The sequence below is a fragment of the Balearica regulorum genome, chromosome 15 (assembly GCF_011004875.1).
Source record: "Balearica regulorum gibbericeps isolate bBalReg1 chromosome 15, bBalReg1.pri, whole genome shotgun sequence".
Taxonomy (NCBI): Eukaryota; Metazoa; Chordata; class Aves; order Gruiformes; family Gruidae; genus Balearica; species Balearica regulorum.
The window spans coordinates 16,254,989-16,271,844 of record NC_046198.1 but is presented as its reverse complement, the minus strand read 5'-3'; the positions used below and the strand labels follow the sequence as shown (position 1 = coordinate 16,271,844).

At 43.9% G+C, this 16,856-nt stretch overlaps 2 protein-coding genes and 1 long non-coding RNA gene across 7 annotated transcripts; 1 reads left to right on the top strand and 2 right to left on the bottom strand.

The window, feature by feature from the left end:
- Window positions 1-65: 65 nt before the first annotated feature.
- Window positions 66-3,876, bottom strand: THUMPD1 (THUMP domain 1 NAT10 acetyltransferase adaptor). Its single transcript, XM_075767308.1, has 4 exons — window positions 3,618-3,876; window positions 3,033-3,213; window positions 2,416-2,664; window positions 66-1,829 (listed from the first exon to the last, which is right to left on the bottom strand). The coding sequence occupies exons 1-4, from the start codon at window positions 3,819-3,821 to the stop codon at window positions 1,504-1,506; spliced, it is 960 nt and encodes a 319-aa protein (XP_075623423.1). The 5' UTR covers window positions 3,822-3,876; the 3' UTR covers window positions 66-1,503.
- A 118-nt stretch (window positions 3,877-3,994) lies between these two features.
- LOC104629724 (acyl-CoA synthetase medium chain family member 3) lies at window positions 3,995-16,803 on the top strand. Of its 5 annotated transcripts, XM_075767301.1 has the most exons (15): window positions 3,995-4,485; window positions 6,322-6,560; window positions 7,650-7,829; window positions 9,250-9,460; window positions 10,127-10,334; window positions 10,573-10,716; window positions 11,572-11,728; window positions 12,365-12,444; window positions 12,802-12,925; window positions 13,471-13,551; window positions 14,228-14,329; window positions 15,393-15,520; window positions 15,638-15,737; window positions 16,188-16,307; window positions 16,466-16,803. In XM_075767301.1, exons 3-15 carry the CDS (start codon window positions 7,662-7,664, stop codon window positions 16,550-16,552), a joined length of 1,710 nt encoding a protein of 569 aa, XP_075623416.1. In that variant the 5' UTR covers window positions 3,995-4,485; window positions 6,322-6,560; window positions 7,650-7,661; the 3' UTR covers window positions 16,553-16,803. The 5 variants fall into 5 exon arrangements, with proteins under 5 accessions (XP_075623416.1, XP_075623418.1, XP_075623419.1 ...); XM_075767303.1 differs by lacking the exons at window positions 3,995-4,485; window positions 13,471-13,551 and having other exon boundaries at window positions 5,171-6,560; XM_075767304.1 differs by lacking the exons at window positions 3,995-4,485; window positions 16,188-16,307 and having other exon boundaries at window positions 5,171-6,560.
- Window positions 5,136-10,975, bottom strand: LOC142603951 (uncharacterized). Its single transcript, XR_012837846.1, has 3 exons — window positions 10,937-10,975; window positions 8,126-8,174; window positions 5,136-5,177 (listed from the first exon to the last, which is right to left on the bottom strand). It is a non-coding gene; the product is annotated as an uncharacterized LOC142603951 (long non-coding RNA).
- Window positions 16,804-16,856: the final 53 nt, after the last annotated feature.

Here is a 16,856-nt window from a genome sequence, read left to right as displayed (position 1 = left end):
TGCGACCTAGACATTGCTGGGCTTAATCCACACACAGAAATCTTTACAGAAGACACCAATGGAGATAAGAAAGCAGAGTTTTAATAAATGGATGGGAAGGGAGACAGGACTAGGGAAAAAAAAAAGTCATCTTAATTTTCCAACTTCTAAAACAATTTTTGGAGAAGAGGAAAACATAAATTAAACACTGTTGAGAGACTTGAACATTCTTTTCACTAAACCAAGACAAGTAACAAGTGGTGTTCTTCAAGATGAGTCTTTCCCATTAGCAACGCACAGGCCTTTATGCTAGAAATTAAATACGAAAGCTAGACAGTTGTACAGGGAACATCCTCAAAACCCTACTGGAAAGCAGGTTATAGCTGCACTCGTTTCGGTTGTTTCTGAAGAGTGACTGGGATATCAAAAAAGCTGCTGTAACAAACAGACAACAGAAAGACTCACTAACATTGCTTTCAATCTGAAACAGAATTAATACTGTTAAGCTAAAACTGTGCCAAAAATTAAACTTTACTTTCCCTTATCCAGTACGGTATAATGGAGAGCTTATTTCATAAGAAGTTTCCAAACAGTATTTAAATTCAAATTTTGAGACCCAAGAAAAAAATAAAAACAAAAAAAAGACTTTATAAAACCCCACAAGGATTAAGTCTTTGGAAAGAGCAGCAAAACGCTATTTGCAGGAAATTACTCAAAAGGATTCTGTTCAGTGACTACAGCATTTCCTATAAGCCAGTAACTGCTGTATACACAGCTAATGTAAACACACATATAGTTTCTGGTAAAACCATCTGCAATGCCTGCCCTGTACTTTTACTGTTCTAGAACAGTCAAATCTATTACTCTAAATCATCTCATAGTATTCAAGTATTTTGATCATAGCAGTTCTTCCCATTCATTTTCAAGACTTACTTAGCATATCTATGTAGAGCAATGTGTGTGTGTGTGTGTGTGTGTATGTATGTGTATATAACCCTCCATCATACAGGAAATGATCAGGTTTAGCTCATTCTGTTGTTCACACAGAAAAACGCATCTGTGAGTTCTGCGTCACACGAGTTGTCAGATCACCTCCTTAAAAACCCTCTGCAAGCAACTGTCTTTATCAGATCTCTCACTTCTGTCAATACTTCCTGACCTAGCCGATTCTGCACTGCCTTTTATTTCTGCAGCCATCAAATGTAACAAAGGAGAGTCGATGTACGTCAGGATGGCCACGTTTACATATGCACACACACCTGCTTTTTGTGCTGGGTAAAGGCAATGCAGAACAAAGCCGCAGAAGAACGACAGCAAGCTTCACCAGAAAGGTGACGCACTCTTACATCTGCCGTAATGTCAGCTCCACCTGCAACGAGCATTAAAATTCTTGCATGTGTGGATTTTAAAAACAAGATTTCAAAACAAAACCCACTCTCCTCATTAAAACACCCTTTCAGAACTCTTGGGCAACTTTTTTTAATAAGTTTCAATTGTGTTCATCTTTCCCTTCTACTGTGTTTTCTACACTGTCAGTGCATCATTCTCCTTGGGATCAGCTTCTATTTCACCTTGATTCTTGTTCTCTTGGTTTACTTCTTTTGAGCTCTTCTCCTCCTCAGTTTCTGGATTTACTACCTTCAAGTTCTGGTCTTCTGTCAGACTTGATGGGTTTTGTTGTGTGTCATCTTTGTTGCTCTTCACCACCTCCTGTAGATTGTATTTTCTGAACAGGACATAGTCTTTCACCACACTCAAGCAACAGACGTTTTTTATTATTTCCACCACAATTGTATACTGTGGGTTATTAAGATCAACTTTGTTTTCTGGATTGAGGCTGCCCACAATTCCTGTAAAACAAGACGTAGTTTAAAAGATGCTGGAAAAACTGTTTCAGAGCATAAGCATGCCCTACTGAACTCCAGGATAAAAGCTGAGAGAGAAGGCAACATCCCCCTTAGTTGTAACCAATTACTCAAGTTTTGTAATTGCTTAAAGTAGCAGACCACAGCAGGACCCTTAGAATATACCACCAGCAGGACTCCAGGAATTGAAAAGCTATCCCACCAAAAAACAAAATACTCGAGTAGGGTGGAGCTATCTTCCGAGTCATACATTCAATGGACATACTACCGCATTATTTCAATATGACACCCAGACGGAAAGCCTGACAGCACTCATTTCAAAGCACACTCCAAACTACATTCAACGTTGTACTCTCTTCTGCTTCTTGTCCCTTAAGACATCAACACCGACAAGGAATATTGATGTCAAGCTTTTTTAAGTCTTAGAGAAGCCTCTCTAATTCAACACAGATTTTAAGCAACAAATGCGTATGCCCGTTAAGACCTCTCTTAATAATCTGCTCTATGTTCTGCATATAGTTGTGGGCTGCTTATACACTTGTTGTTTGTTCTGTGTGAAATCCATACATACCTGCCAATTCCTTAATTACTTCTTCTCTACTCATATGACTGTTATTACGAGCTTTGTAAACAATCTGAAAAGTACCCTTATTAGGGGCTTTAAACCAAGGCTCAAAAAACGTTTCCGTGTATTTTTTCATATCCTCCATAAAAGCCTTGCAAGTTCCAGAAATGGGCAGCATGCGCAGAATGACTCTTGTCTTCTTCTTTTTAGTGGCATGCATATCCTTTAATATGTGGTGCACCAGGTTCTCAGGTTCTACAAGAAAAACAGCTAGGTATGAGAAACAAATTAAAGGCATTTTCCCCCTCCTTACTCCCTCTAAACAACAGCCTGAGGAAACGCACACTTGGCTGCACTGCTGGCAGCCTCAAATCCTTTTCTGCAAAGAGTTATTTTACTATACCAAAACTGGATAATCAAAGATTATTTTGTCAAAGCAGATTTCTCTACATTTAGCAACTCCGCTAATGACAAAATTCAGCGGCAATGCTAAAGTGAAGGGGAAACCCTGTATCTGTTTGGTGTACACCAGTTTCTTGGAAGTCACGCTCCGTGGCCTGTTACTAGCACCGTTCAGAGCGGTTTACCCCCACAGCACTACACGTCGTCGGCTGACGTCCCACCTATCCCCCGGGTCCTGATGAAGACGACGTTGTTGGCACCGCTCTCCACCGACTGGAACCGCCGCAGCTTCTGCTCCGTCGAGGCGCGGATCTGGCCGACCTCCTTCCTCAGGGCAGCCTCGACGTCGTCCTCGTCCTCCTCCCTCTCGCTTCCGGACAGCCGCTCCTCGGGATCTGAAAACTTCACACACGGCACGTCTCTGGTTTGGCGAGCACGGAGCGACGGTGCCCACAACGCGCAAACCGCCCGCGAGGCACCACCGTGCCGGGGGCTGGAGGTGACGGGGGCTGGAGGTGACGGGCAAGGGCCTTTCTCCAGCCAACCCGCGGGGCTGCGCAGAGCTTTGCCTACGGAAACCGGCATTTTCGTGCGCGCGGTGAACAGAACCGGGTGGTTTTACACACAGCAGGGGAGAGGAGGCCTCACGGCGCTGCTCTGCCCGCCCCGCCGGCGGTAGCGCTGCCAGGCTGCGGGAGGCAGGAGCCGAGGGGGCGGCCGATACCGCGCAGAACCGCGCTCCCCGGCCTCGGGGCCGGCCGCCTCCCACCCAGCACCGAGCGACCGGCCGGGCCGCCCACACGCACCTGCTCGGGCCCGTAGAGCAGGTCCCCGTACTCGCCGAGGAGGCTGTAGGCCTCCCCCACGCACTTGCGCTCGTTCATGTTGCAGGTGATAAGGATGCCGCGCATCCCGGCCTCCAGCTGCCGCCCGCCGCCGCGGGGCCGCTTGGCCCGCCCCGCCGCGAAGTGCCCCTTGGGCCGCCGCTTCCGCGCCTCCGCCGCGGCCATCGACCGCCACCCGCCGCCGCTGCCGCGCACCGCGATGACGCCGGCGCCGCCCCGCCCGCCGCGCCCGGCCCTAGTGCCCGCCCGCCGGGGAACAGCGCCGCCCCGCGGCCCGGCGTCGAGGGCCCGGCCCTGCCGGGGAAGCGGAGCCTCGGCACCGGGCGGGTCCTGTGAGGCCCTCAGCCGGCTTTCAGGCTCCTCGCACGGCCCGCGTTGCTGTAGGCAGCGCAGTGCCTTCGGATTTAAAAAAAAGGAAAAAAAAAAAAACCAAAACTACCCTTGAAAATTACAGTTTACCTCAGACTTTATACGTGCCGGGAGGAGGTTGAGTGTTTCCCCAGGCACAGTACTCTGGAGCAGGCATGCTCCGCTGTGGCCGAACCCAGCCACTGTACCCTTGGTGCTTTCCCTGCCCCCGAACCTCGGTTGCAGGATTAAAGTCTGGGTTTGTGTTAATGATTCCACAACTGAGAGAATCGGGCCGGGGAGAGGAGAGGACGGACGGTCACGACGAGAGGGAGAAGAAGCGCACCTCAGTCCTGCTCCGCGGTGGTCAAACACCGACTCGTACCCCCCATACCCCCCGGTGGAGGCAGAGCCGGGCTGCAGCTCTTCCCCAGGTGTCGTGGTGGAGAGGGACCAGCTGGAACAGAAAGTCTTTATTCAGGTAAATTTAGGCCTGAGATACTAGAGAACATGCATTGACAGAAAAAACATGGCCCATAGCACAGTTTCTGAAGGAAGGGATCTCTCTGCATCGCTGCCCGTAGGAGCCTCCTCTCCCTGCAGTATAACTTGCGTTTCTGGGACAATTTAAGGGGGGGGGAAATGAAGTTCGTTGGCATTTTATGAAAACAGGTGGAGGAAACAGCTCAGAAGGCCTCACTAGGGGCAGGACTATTATATTATTTACATCCAGAGAACCCAGTTGGGCTAAAGGAGGGAAAAAAGGAAACTTCATCAATTGATTGAAGCATTTATCAGTTACAACCGCAAAGCAGGTGGGATTTACATCTTATCTGAAGCTTTGGTCCTGCAAAGCCTTTGAGGCTCATACCATTCTACAGCAATTGTTAGGCATCGCTGGGATTATTGATCACACAAATGAAAAGTCACTAAATCTTTGCAGGGGTGGGGTTGTGTGAAAGACTCAAAGTTCTGGTGAATTCCAGTGATAGTCTCTGGCGTTGGGCATGTCAGGACATGTTTGAAACACGAGGAAGAATTTCTGCAGGCAGCTGTGGGTGGTGCAGAGGAATTGCTGTTAGCCACTCAGAACTTAACCGGGATACTTCTGTGGTGAAAAGTGCTGGGGGACTTGGAAATACCCATCGGTGCTCTGGAAATTAGTTATATGCCCTGCCAAAAGAATGGGCCACAGGTTAGGTCACTGTGGAAGTTATGGTTTTCTTCCTAAACTGGAAACCTTCTTGCCTACGTATTCCTGGCACATTCACTGACTCTTGTCACAAGCCATTGCTGTCATTTTCTCGTAATGTTTGTGCCTCCTCTGGGGTGATGTGATCCTCTGGGTAAGGAATCCCTTTAAGGCTGTTCCTCTGCCTTTCCTCTGGGAGGATTTCATCGCACGTATTTCAAAGAGCTGTTTAAAATGTAGCTTGCCCTTTACTGCTAGGCAGAGCACAGCTTTGTTGTTTGGGGGAATCTGTTTTGAATCCGTTTCTTTCTGCCGCTGAACATTTTGGGGAGCTGGTTAACATTTCTGAGCGTGCTGTTTACAAACAGACGTGGGCAGAACCCCAAGAGCGAGTTGTGGCAAAAGTACAGAACCTACGTGCCAGGAAAGACCGCAGCGTCACCCTCCCTGATCAGCACCCAGAGGACTGTTCTGCTCCACGGGTGTTAGCAATCTCTCTGCTGGCGTTAGGGCCACGGTTTGAGGATGGAGACACAGCGGGAGCGATTTAGGGCTCTGGCAGCCAAACTCTTATGAATCTTGATGCCCCAATTACAGCCGTCACTTGGTCCCTAGTGAGTGACATCCTCACAGGAGAGGCTGAAGGTAGAGGCACGCACCACCACCACAGCCGTGCCCACAGTGATGCTGGGCTGTGGCCTGGATGGCAGAGGGGATGGCACACGTTCCCTGTGGAGGAGAGGAGACAGCAATACTGGAGCACCACATAACTCTGTGCTCTCTGAACGTGAGGCAGAGCCCTTACAAAACCTCACAAGTCACCAGGTATTAACAAAGCTGGTCCAGGCACCAGCTGCAGCATCCCAGGAAGCGATGCTCACTGCTGTCATGGCTGAACTGCTGTGGTTACCTGAGGAGCCCCAGGCTACCCACTGAGCAGTGTAGTCACAAAGCCGATCACAAGGCTGTTGCTCCTGTGTTGCTCCAGAGTGTAACAGATGTGATTTGCCTGTAGCAAGATCTTATGACTGTGTTACTCTGTGCTGGTGGGTGGGAAGAGGGGAGGAGAAGGAAACAGGAGGGATTTGGGACTCACACTTTCTACCCCCACTCTGAGCTCTGCAGAAGGCTATCAGCAGTTCTCACTGTGCTGGACTTGGCTGCCCCTTGTCTGAGTCCAAAGTACACATAAGGAACACAGGAGTCGGTCACTGGACACAGTAACGGTGCAAGAGCGGGCACGCGGCCGGGAGTCAGAGATCTGTGTAAGGAGTCAAAGCTGTGACACATCCCAGCGCTGAGAGGGCTCCACTTCGGTGCGAGGCAGAGAGGCAGTGAGTTGGGACTGACAGCCTTTTGACAAGGTAATGGACCCTCCACCCACCCCTGCAAGCTGCTGGCCGGGACATTTTCTGGCACTGGAGCTCTTGTCCGTCCGCATTCCCTCTTCTCCCTGTCCCTCTGTCTTTCATTTGGCTGGGTTTCTCTCCTGTGTTTGTCGTACACAGCCTGAATGTTACAGATCCAAAAAACATTCCCTCGCTTCACTGGATCACTAAAATCACCATGATTTTACAGCTGGATAGTTACTAATTCCGTAAGGAACTAGTGTTATTTATATTATTTTGTAAATAAAAGACAGTTGACAATGCATGAAAATAATGACTTCAGAGTTTTCAGACCTCCTGCTAAGTTGACTCTTTTTCAGAAGTAAGGCTTTGCATTTTGGATCCTTTTTAAAGTTTCCCTGTCTCATAAAGTGACGCTTTTTGCTGACCACACATCAAAATAATATTTAAAACATCAATAGTTGGTATCTTTTCAGGGCTTTGCTACATTTATTTCATTCCTAGCAAGCAATATATCTGCAGTGCTGATAAACTAGAAAAACCGTGACTGTCTTTGTGCTAAGTGACGCTATGGTCAGCCAGTAATTAACGCACGATCGCTGGATTATCTGCGCAACATCTTGGTCCACGCTGTTGTTTCTGTGTTGTCGGTCAGTAGCAGACATTTCATTTACAGAAGTCAGAGCTGAAGTGCTTGGGTTGCGTTCAGTGCCTTTCTGCTGTATATGGCAACTGAAATGTGATCTACAGGATTAGCGGAGTTTGTGGGGAGGAAAGGAACGCGCATTGTAGGAAAGCTGCCACGGTGGGGCTGAGTGCTGCGGGTTGACTGCAGGGTCAGGATCCCAGCTGCCTGATGGCCACTGGAGAGCAGGGGCCAGGCAATGGCCAAACGGGAACTGTCCTCAGCAGTTACTGCAATGAACAGTTGGGGTTGTTGTTCCAGTGTATTCCACTGTGTAGCAGTAAAAGCTGTTCTGAAACCACATAGCTAATACCATGTTTGTATCTATATCACTGTAGCGTTTCTTGGAGAGATAATCAGTAAGGAATAACCTTGAAGAGTCTATTATGACTCCTGCTGCTGTGCATTTTTTACTGAAGATCCCAACTGCTATGTCCCTGCGGGCTCCCCTGAGAAGATCTCTCCAACTTTGCAGCTGGTGCTACCCAGTTCACGCTTCTTTGAGTTATGAAGCCATAAAACAACAGTACAGACCAGAGGTGCCGGAGTACTTCAACTTTGCAAGAGATGTGCTGGACAGATGGACTGAAGTGGAAAAGGTAACAGTTACTTGGCTTCTCCGATGCTGAAGTACTTAATGCTGGTCATTAATGCTGAGTATGTGACAAATCCAGTAACCAAGACACTGGGGTTATGTTCTGATTATAATCTGGTTAAGATTAAGATCCCTTACACCACATGCTGTCCTGTCTACAAGTCCAAATAGTTCTTTCCTTTAATCAGTAACACCAGTGAGATTGAGTGTGAGTAAATCAGTCCCTCATCAAGGAGACTGTGAACTGAACCACTCTAAACCTTCCATCGATTCCCCCATCAGCTGCGACATGCACCCTACCTGGATGTGCTGAGGAAATCACTTGACCTCTGTGAGTTTCATTGCCTGCCTGTAAAATGAAAAATAAATACAGTGTAATGCCAAACCTCACGCATCTATCCGAAATGCAAAATCTTTTGCATCCAAGGACTTGGAATCTACCAAACTGAACAACTTTGAACCCCAAACCAGACATGAGCTCTATGCAAGGAATGAGAATGTAGAAAAAAAATATGGAGTATAGGTCTATCACCTTTCTTACTACATAGGTCTGGTCTCTATGGATGTAGGACTGGTTTTGCAGGCTCAGGCTGTTCATGATGAGGGGCTAAACACAATTATGTCCAGCGTGGCAGCAAGAACAGAGCAGAGTTATGGCCCGTCTGACAGAATTGTTCCTTTTGCAGGAAAAACAGGTTTCAGCAGGCTGTTAGCAGAGCAAGGAACAGCCACTGGAGAAAAGGTTTTGCTCTCTTCTCCAGTGCACAGTGCACAGATAAAATCTGCTCCCCTGAAAATGAACCTCGGTGTTATTGTACCTTCAGATAGATAATAAGGTGTCCTATTCTTGCTGCCCCAGTGAAATTTTTGCTCAGGAAGTGACTTATTACAATGCTACTGCTAAATACATTGGCCCCCTTTAGAGCAGGTTGTATACATACATTTCAAACCACTTTTCACACATCAGTTAGGTGAGACATTGCTTAAAGGTCACACTGTGTGGGCCTATGCTGTTGAAGCTTTGATTTAGTCTTCAGAAGTACCAAACAGGCCCAGTTCCAGATGAAGTTGATCATGAGCTCTAAGGGCTCAGGGAATGCTGGGGCACAACCCAGAGGTTCATCAGCTGCTTTGTTGGCGTGACCTGAACCGAAAAGATTCTTCTTTCTCTGTGCTGATTACTGTAAACCTCTTCAGAACGTCAGATGAAGAACTCAGGAAAGGAACACAAATTTAATTTCCTAAATCACATTTATGGGCTATTCTAAGGGAGAGTTCTCAGCCTCGTTTGGAATCCGTGGCAAATTTTTGTTGCATCCCAAGGTTTCTCCAGCACTAAGTGATGAATGCTTTTCTTCCTCAGACTTAAGACAAAGGCAATGTGTTTCTAAAATGAAGCATTTGTACTGTACCCTGTTCTACAGGAGGGAAAAAAGTCTAAAAACCCCGCATTATGGTGGGTAGATGGTGCCGGAGAAGAGGTGAGGTGGAGCTTTGAGGAGCTGGGAGTGCTGTCTAGGAAAGTGGCAAATGTCCTCTCTGATGCCTGTGGTCTGCAGCGGGGAGACAGAGTTATTCTGATTCTGCCCCGGATCCCGGAGTGGTGGCTGGTGAACGTGGCTTGCATGAGAACAGGTTAGTAAAAACATAGAAATGATATATAGGTACAGAAATTGTGACTTAAACCAATCCTTGCTATTTAATACACTCAGAACTACCAACATGCTAATGAGGATGAACTAGTGTCAAAACCACTCTTCGTGCCAAGTTTTTTCTTCATGCTGCATTAAGGACTTTGGCGCATGCTCTAGCTGTTAAGGAAAACCTGAGAGTCCATGTGCCTCTGTCATTCTCCTCTTTCCAGCACTTGTGACACATCACAAATGCACCCTCTTGCTAACTTGCATTGAAATTAGCCCACGCGTAACAAAGTGTTTCACATGTTCCCCCATGGGATCTGTTAAATACTCAGCTTCCCATATTTACAACCCAGAATGTCTTGGTGCCCCGCAAGCATTAGCAGTATACCTTGTGAGGCAATGGCTACGTTTACCAGTAAAGTCCAGAGAGATGACATATTCCAGGGGCAGTGTTTTGAACAAGGAAAGTTATTTTGTTGGTTTCTTTTAGTGTCCGGTGAGTATTTGCTAACATCCATCAAAGAAATCGGCGTATTTACAAATATAGTCCTGCTTTTAGTGCAGCCCTCAAACAAAGTAAGCAAGCTGAAGTCTGCTTGTAGGTACAAGTGTTATTCTTAAATGTTGAGACTGTTTTTCCATTCTCCTTCCTTCTCTTTAGGAACTGTCCTGATTCCTGGCACACAGCAATTGACAGCGAAGGACATTCTTCATCGACTGCAGAAATCCAAGGCAAAGTGTATCATCACTGATGATTCTGTGGCACCAGCTGTAGACTCGGTTGGGGCTGAATGCCAGTCTCTGAAAGTGAAGTTGCTTGTGTCAGAGGGCCACAGAGCAGGATGGCTGAACTTTAAAGATCTCCTGAAGTGAGTAAATACTGCTGTGAAAACACCACAGCGATAATGAAGAAAACACACAGTGGTTTGTTTCGAATCGGAAATGTTGGCACACACCAGTATATTTTCAGCCTTTTAGGACCGCACAGTGGAAGAATACCACTGTTTATGACACTTCTGATTGCTACAGTTATTTTGGTTAAATATTTTTGAAAATGTGTAAGTCACACTTCCAAATCACGTTATTCATCATTTTGCTTATTTTCAGAAACGCTCCTTCTGATTACCACTGTGTGACCACAAAGCGTCAGGATCCAATGGCCATCTATTTTACCAGTGGAACTACAGGATCTCCCAAAATGACCGAACATTCCCACAGCAGCTATGGTATTGGCCTCACAGTAAGTGGAAGGTACAGATATCACTTGAAATCAGACATATTTCTCTAACTGGTCACATAGCAGAAGGAAGAGAAACACAAGAGTTTTACCAGAAGCTTGTGTTTAAATCGTTCAAAAACCAGTAGTTGGTTTACATCCCAAAAAGTGGTGCAGGTTTTTTCCATAAAACAAGGCAGTTTGAGTCCAGCTGCCTTAGTTTATAGAGAATGTAGCAGTCATGCAGTCACTAACCTCTTTTTAACATTTTCTTTAACTTTTGGTAAATTCTTCATTGTGTATAGTTAATAGATTGCCCATGAACTGAACATCAGCACGAGTTTATAAATTCTGTACCGTAAAGGGAAAAAAACCCATGAGTCTGTTAGGCTTCTGAATTCATGTCTGTCTGGATTAGACGCAGCTCCTGCAGGAACAAAATGCTGATATTTCGGAATCTTTACATTTATAAAGCAATGTTGTTTATAAAATTGATGTGGCAGTGCACTTCACTCTAACAGGCAAAGAATAACAAATGAGGAAATAGCAAACCAGAAGCAAATAAACAACAACAAAAAAATCCTCATCCCTAAAAATGAGTTCACCCAAACCCCAGCAATCTCATACATATTCATACAACACTGTGCTCTGAGGTGGTGTGGGCTTGTCCGTCAGTATTTTTCCCTTCAAAAAATGCAACATCAGCCTGTCCTAATGACATCCTTACTATGCCATGACTTACTCCTGCTCAGAAATTCAGTCTTCTCTAAGTGCCATTTACCAAAGACAAACAGTGACGGATTTGCTTCACTGGCACATCTCTTGTTGATAGTTTAATATTTGCCTTATTCCTGCCACTTAGACTATGGACCGTTTCCTTGTGTTCCCAGGTACTGGCTGGACTTGACTTCCTCAGATATATTTTGGAATACGTCAGACACGGGCTGGGCAAAGTCAGCTTGGAGCAGCATTTTTTCACCATGGATTCAAGGGGCATGTGCATTTGTACATAAGATGCCACACTTTGACCCAAGCATTGTCTTTGAGGTAAGAGCCCCGCCACAAACAGCATTATTCTCTCCGGCTGATCTTGCCCAGACTTGCATTTCCTCAGTGCTGCACAGGAGCAGCACACAGCATGGTTGTAACTGAATTTCTTTAACAAAAGCAACCAACGTTATGTGCTCCACACTCAACTCTTCATCATTTGAAAAAGACTTACCATGTTTCCTTTTGCATGGAATGCCTTTATCAGCATATCCATGCTAATTAGATGGCTGGAAATTGCTAATTAATATTAGGGTATGTTGAAGAACACTGTCAGTTGTAACACCTACAGAGCATCTAAAAAAATAGCCTTATGGTTTCACTCGTTTTCTACTTAAACTGCAATTATGAAGAAATTCTGCAAGAGAAACTGTAAAGATTTCAAGAGCAAAAAACTTTAGTGTGTTGAACTAATTGTCGAATTATGTAGATTCTGTTTTGAAGAAGAAACTAAATGTAACTGCTGTGTGTTGGTGTCGGCAAGTACAGAGCAAACTGCTTTTAGGACACAATGTTTTGTTCGTTTGTTTCATTAGCTGGATGCAGAGATCGTTACATTATCTCTTACAATGAAGATGGGACCTCACAGGTTTCAGTATATTGGCAACATTTACTTTTTTATTCTAAATTCTCTAGAGTCTGTCAAGATTTCCCATAACCGTCTTCTGTTCCCCTCCAACTGCCTATCGAATGTTCGTGCAACATAAACTGTCCAGGTAAGCAAAAGCAGACTGTCCTTGTTGGTGTATTTGTCAAAACAGTAGACCAAATGCTCATCTCACCTTGATTTTATTCCAAATTTACAATAGCATAACAGTAACACAGATCATGTGTTTCTCAACATTTTCAATCTTAAGTATTAGGAACAAAGTCAGAATAAAGATTTAGAGGTAGCTTAACCATTTTTTTTAGATTAGTTTTTGTTTAACACTGTACAGTTCAACTGGTATGAATAGGACTCAGTAAAAATTTTGTTCTTATGTAGAAAGAGCCTCACAGTACAGGAATACAGTAGTGTGCGGGGCAGAACAGATGGATGACTGCCAATTCTTTGTTTTCTCTTTCCCACTAAGCTACACATTCAAAAGCCTGCGACACTGTGTGAGTGCTGGGGAGCCAATCAACCCTGACGTGATGGAAGAATGGAAAGTGCAGACTGGGCTGGATATTCATGAAGGCTATGGACAGACAGAAACAGTACGTACTGCTTTACAAACGTAAAAATGTATGCTTTACAGCAGAAAATTCTACTCGGATTGACAAGAAAAAGTGATTAAAATTATTATACACAGTTATGACTTTTAGGGGAAAAGTCAATTGCAATAAGCAACACTGGAAAATGTAATTTTTGTAAGTCGTAGAACAATTATAACAGCTTGACCCAAACTCCAAGGACTGTTTTTCATTCCTGTGGGCTTCGGATTGGGAACTGACACAAAAGGGGTATATTCCTTATTACTGCATTCCACATTCTGCTTTAGAGCACTCACGTTGTTTGGAGGTGTGGGCATGATTCTGAGGGCATAGTTTATTTGTAGAAGGTTAATCATTGGATATTTATTTCTAGATGTTTAATCATTGGATATATGATTATAATGAAGTCAATTAGTATTTCTTATAGAAATACACAATATTAGCTGAGTATTTTAAAACCTAAGCTAAAGATTGAATATGCAATCCACAGTTTAATTTAAAACCAAACCAATTAAAAAAAAACCCCAACCCAACAACACTTGTTACAGGTGCTGATCTGTGGAAATTTTAGGGGAATGAAAATCAAACCTGGCTCTATGGGAAAGCCGTCTCCAGGCTATGATGTCAAGGTATTGTATCTCTGGTGACTCAATCTTTCTCTCTCTTGCATGATCACTTTCCACTACAGAGGTTCGAAGCTCCCAGCTGGAGTTGTACCATGTACCATCCTTCAGCAGCAAATGAGAGAGGGAAGAAATGCATGGTAGAGCCCTAAACTGAGCATGCAGAATAAGCAATCGGACTTCCCTGTTGCACCATCCTCACCAACATAGATGACATCCCACTGCTAACAGACAGTTAGCTATCAAACGTTAAGGCAATGACAGAAATTAAATTGCTGAGTTAAGGAAGAGTGGGAGTGAATGTTGTTTCCTGGTGATAACAAAATTGCTGAGGCACCAGATCAATTTGCACTACAGGTCAAGATTTTTAGCATCTTTCTTTCAGATCATAAGTTTTCCCACCCCGTAACTTACGATCCTCCCTGGGGTCTTACTGATGTCATTACGTGTTTACATAGTGCTTGGCATTCCTCAGATAAGACGTAGCACAAAGTACAGTGGATTAGTAAAGATCTTACACTTCAGTTGTCAGAGTAAGACCTCCTACTGCTCCAAATCATTTCCCAATTAAAAAAACCCCTTTGATTAAGTATTTTAAATGTGCACCAAGATTCTATAATCTTAACGTAATGCTTTTCAGTTTGCATCCAAGATAATAAGACTGCGTTTTGTTTATTTTTAGATTATAGATGAAAACAGTAATATTCTGCCTCCTGGAAAAGAAGGTGATATTGCCATCAGAGTAAAACCTACGAGATCGCCTTTTCTTTTTACTTGCTATGCTGTAAGAATATTTCTACAGTTAAAGTAGATATCCTGTTAAATCTCTGTCACAAAGAATCTGATGCCCCTTTTAATTTACTTCTTATACTCTGCTTACCGATCTGAAAACCTGTGGGGAGCAAACAGGGATTTCCATTTTCTTCCTGCAGGTGCTTGGTCTACTTTACTTATACAAATAATTATGTGTTCAATGAGATTGTCCTGCCTAGCAAGTTAAAATCCACTTTATTTTGATTGTTACTTCCTTAATAAAAAGGGAAATGTTTGACAGACACCTCCCCCCCCAATCCCAAAATACTCCTTGGCCTAAGGGCTAGAGCCCCCCTCTGAGAAGCAGGACACTGCTCAAATCTCTTCCCTCCAGATTTGAGCTTTGTGGAGTGTTTCCATGCACAGCAACATTTTTTCAGGGGTTTTTTTTTTCCACATTGGTTTGAATTTTCAGTCCAACAACCAGTGGAACAAATGCATAGAAACCTTACTCGATTTTATGGATAGTACAGCGTACAGTCAGGTCTTCTGAGCAGCACTGGGCATGTGGGAAAGGAACATCACACACGCTGCCTAGAAAAAGTCTTGCTGTAGAAGGAGTGCTTTATTAATTGCGCTGTGCTGAGCCAAAACTTTTCTGAGGGTGAAAAAAATACCTCAGGATAGGAAATGCTAGAAAGACAAAGGAAAAAATCATTAAAGGGTAATCACCTCAAAGCAAAATCTCGGTTCCATGAGCCTACATATTTTTTGTAACCTTCAGTGGTTCCTAAAGCCATGGGGCATATTATGATTGAAATTTTAAGTCAGTCATGAGTAGTGAAACTTGATTTATTTATTGCAATTTATGAATTTTGTATCTAATTTAGTAGCTTAGTAATAGTGAATTAATAATTCTCTATTATTAATGTCCCACTTGAATCTGATGCACATGACCAGCGTGGACCCATCTCAAAAACCTGTAATTTTTTATTATTTGGCTGTACCCTAACTTACATACTAAATATGTTAGAATGCAATTTCCTGTATTTTTCAGGTAGTTTTCATGTAAAATGCAATTTCATATTTCCTAGGATGATCCAGAGAAAACAGAGGCAACAATACGTGGGGATTTTTATGTCACTGGAGACCGGGGGATTGTGGATGAGGATGGATACTTCTGGTTTGTTGGAAGAGCTGATGATGTCATTAATTCTGCCGGGTAATTTAAGACTGATTAACAATAAACCATTAAACTTGAACAGCACAGATGATTCAGATGTGAAGTTACGTTTTTGTGTTACCCATACAACTAAAACCCCTTTCCTCCATTTGAAAGATACCGCATTGGCCCGTTTGAAGTAGAAAGCGCCCTGGTAGAGCATCCTGCAGTGGTGGAAGCGGCAGTTGTCAGCAGCCCAGACCCCATCAGGGGAGAGGTAAACAAACAAGCTTATACATTTAAGTAGCTTTGTGCATACCAGAGCTAATAAAGCCCAACTGCCAAGGGATTTGTCTATCCAGGGATTATTTTTTTTTCTTTTTTAAATTAAAACAAAATAAATTCAAGTTGGCATTTCTACTTGTATCAGACACTGGAGAATCCACACAGGGAAAAAACTGACCAAGGCAATTGCCCCAAATGCAATATAACAAAAGCACTATTTGAAGCTTTCCCTGTCAGTTTTTAGTCTTTATTCAATGTATGTAATCTGCCTGCACAACCCAGACCAATAGGCAGCACCCACGGACTTTGGCACAGCTTTCTGTGCCTGCCCTATACATTATTCTGCAGCTTGTCCCCAAATGCGTGATTAAAGTTTCAAATCTTGCCGTTGTGTAATACTGTTTCGTTAGCATTTAAACCATTGCTGCCATAACTTCTTTAGGTAGTGAAAGCCTTTGTTGTTTTAACATCTGACTATGCTTCATGTGATCTGGAAAAAATGATGAAAGAGCTGCAAGACCATGTTAAGAAAGTTACCGCTCCATACAAGTACCCTAGGAAGGTGAGTGGTCAAATACCCAAATCATTTCCACTGCCATAAGACAGTGGGTGTTAACTCTTAGGTGGCTTACAAGCTTATGCCACTAAGGTAAAGAAAAAGTAAAAATTTAGGTAAACTGTATCTTACTTTGTATTGCAATTTCCTCCCTTTCCCAATAGATGGAGTTTGTTCAACAGTTGCCAAAAACTATTAGTGGGAAGATCAGAAGAAATGAACTGCGCCAGAAGGAGTGGAGAAAAGATTAGAAGTACTCGTTCCTTTTTTATAGGATTTTTTACAAAAAGTAAGACATTGCAGATTTACACAGTAACGTAGAGTAAAAGACATTATACTATAGTTATCTTAGTCAAACCTAAACTAAATTTGTACACGATTCCAGCATTTGGCTGAGGTGCTACACTAATAGCTAACAGTAGAAAAGCAGGCAGGCTCATGTAGTCGAGAGCGCAATAGGTGATGTATGTTAAATAAAGTATTTAATGAGGCATCACCAGCATTTTATCTTTATTGTTATTTAAAGGATAAAAACCCAGCAAGAGTTTGAGAACA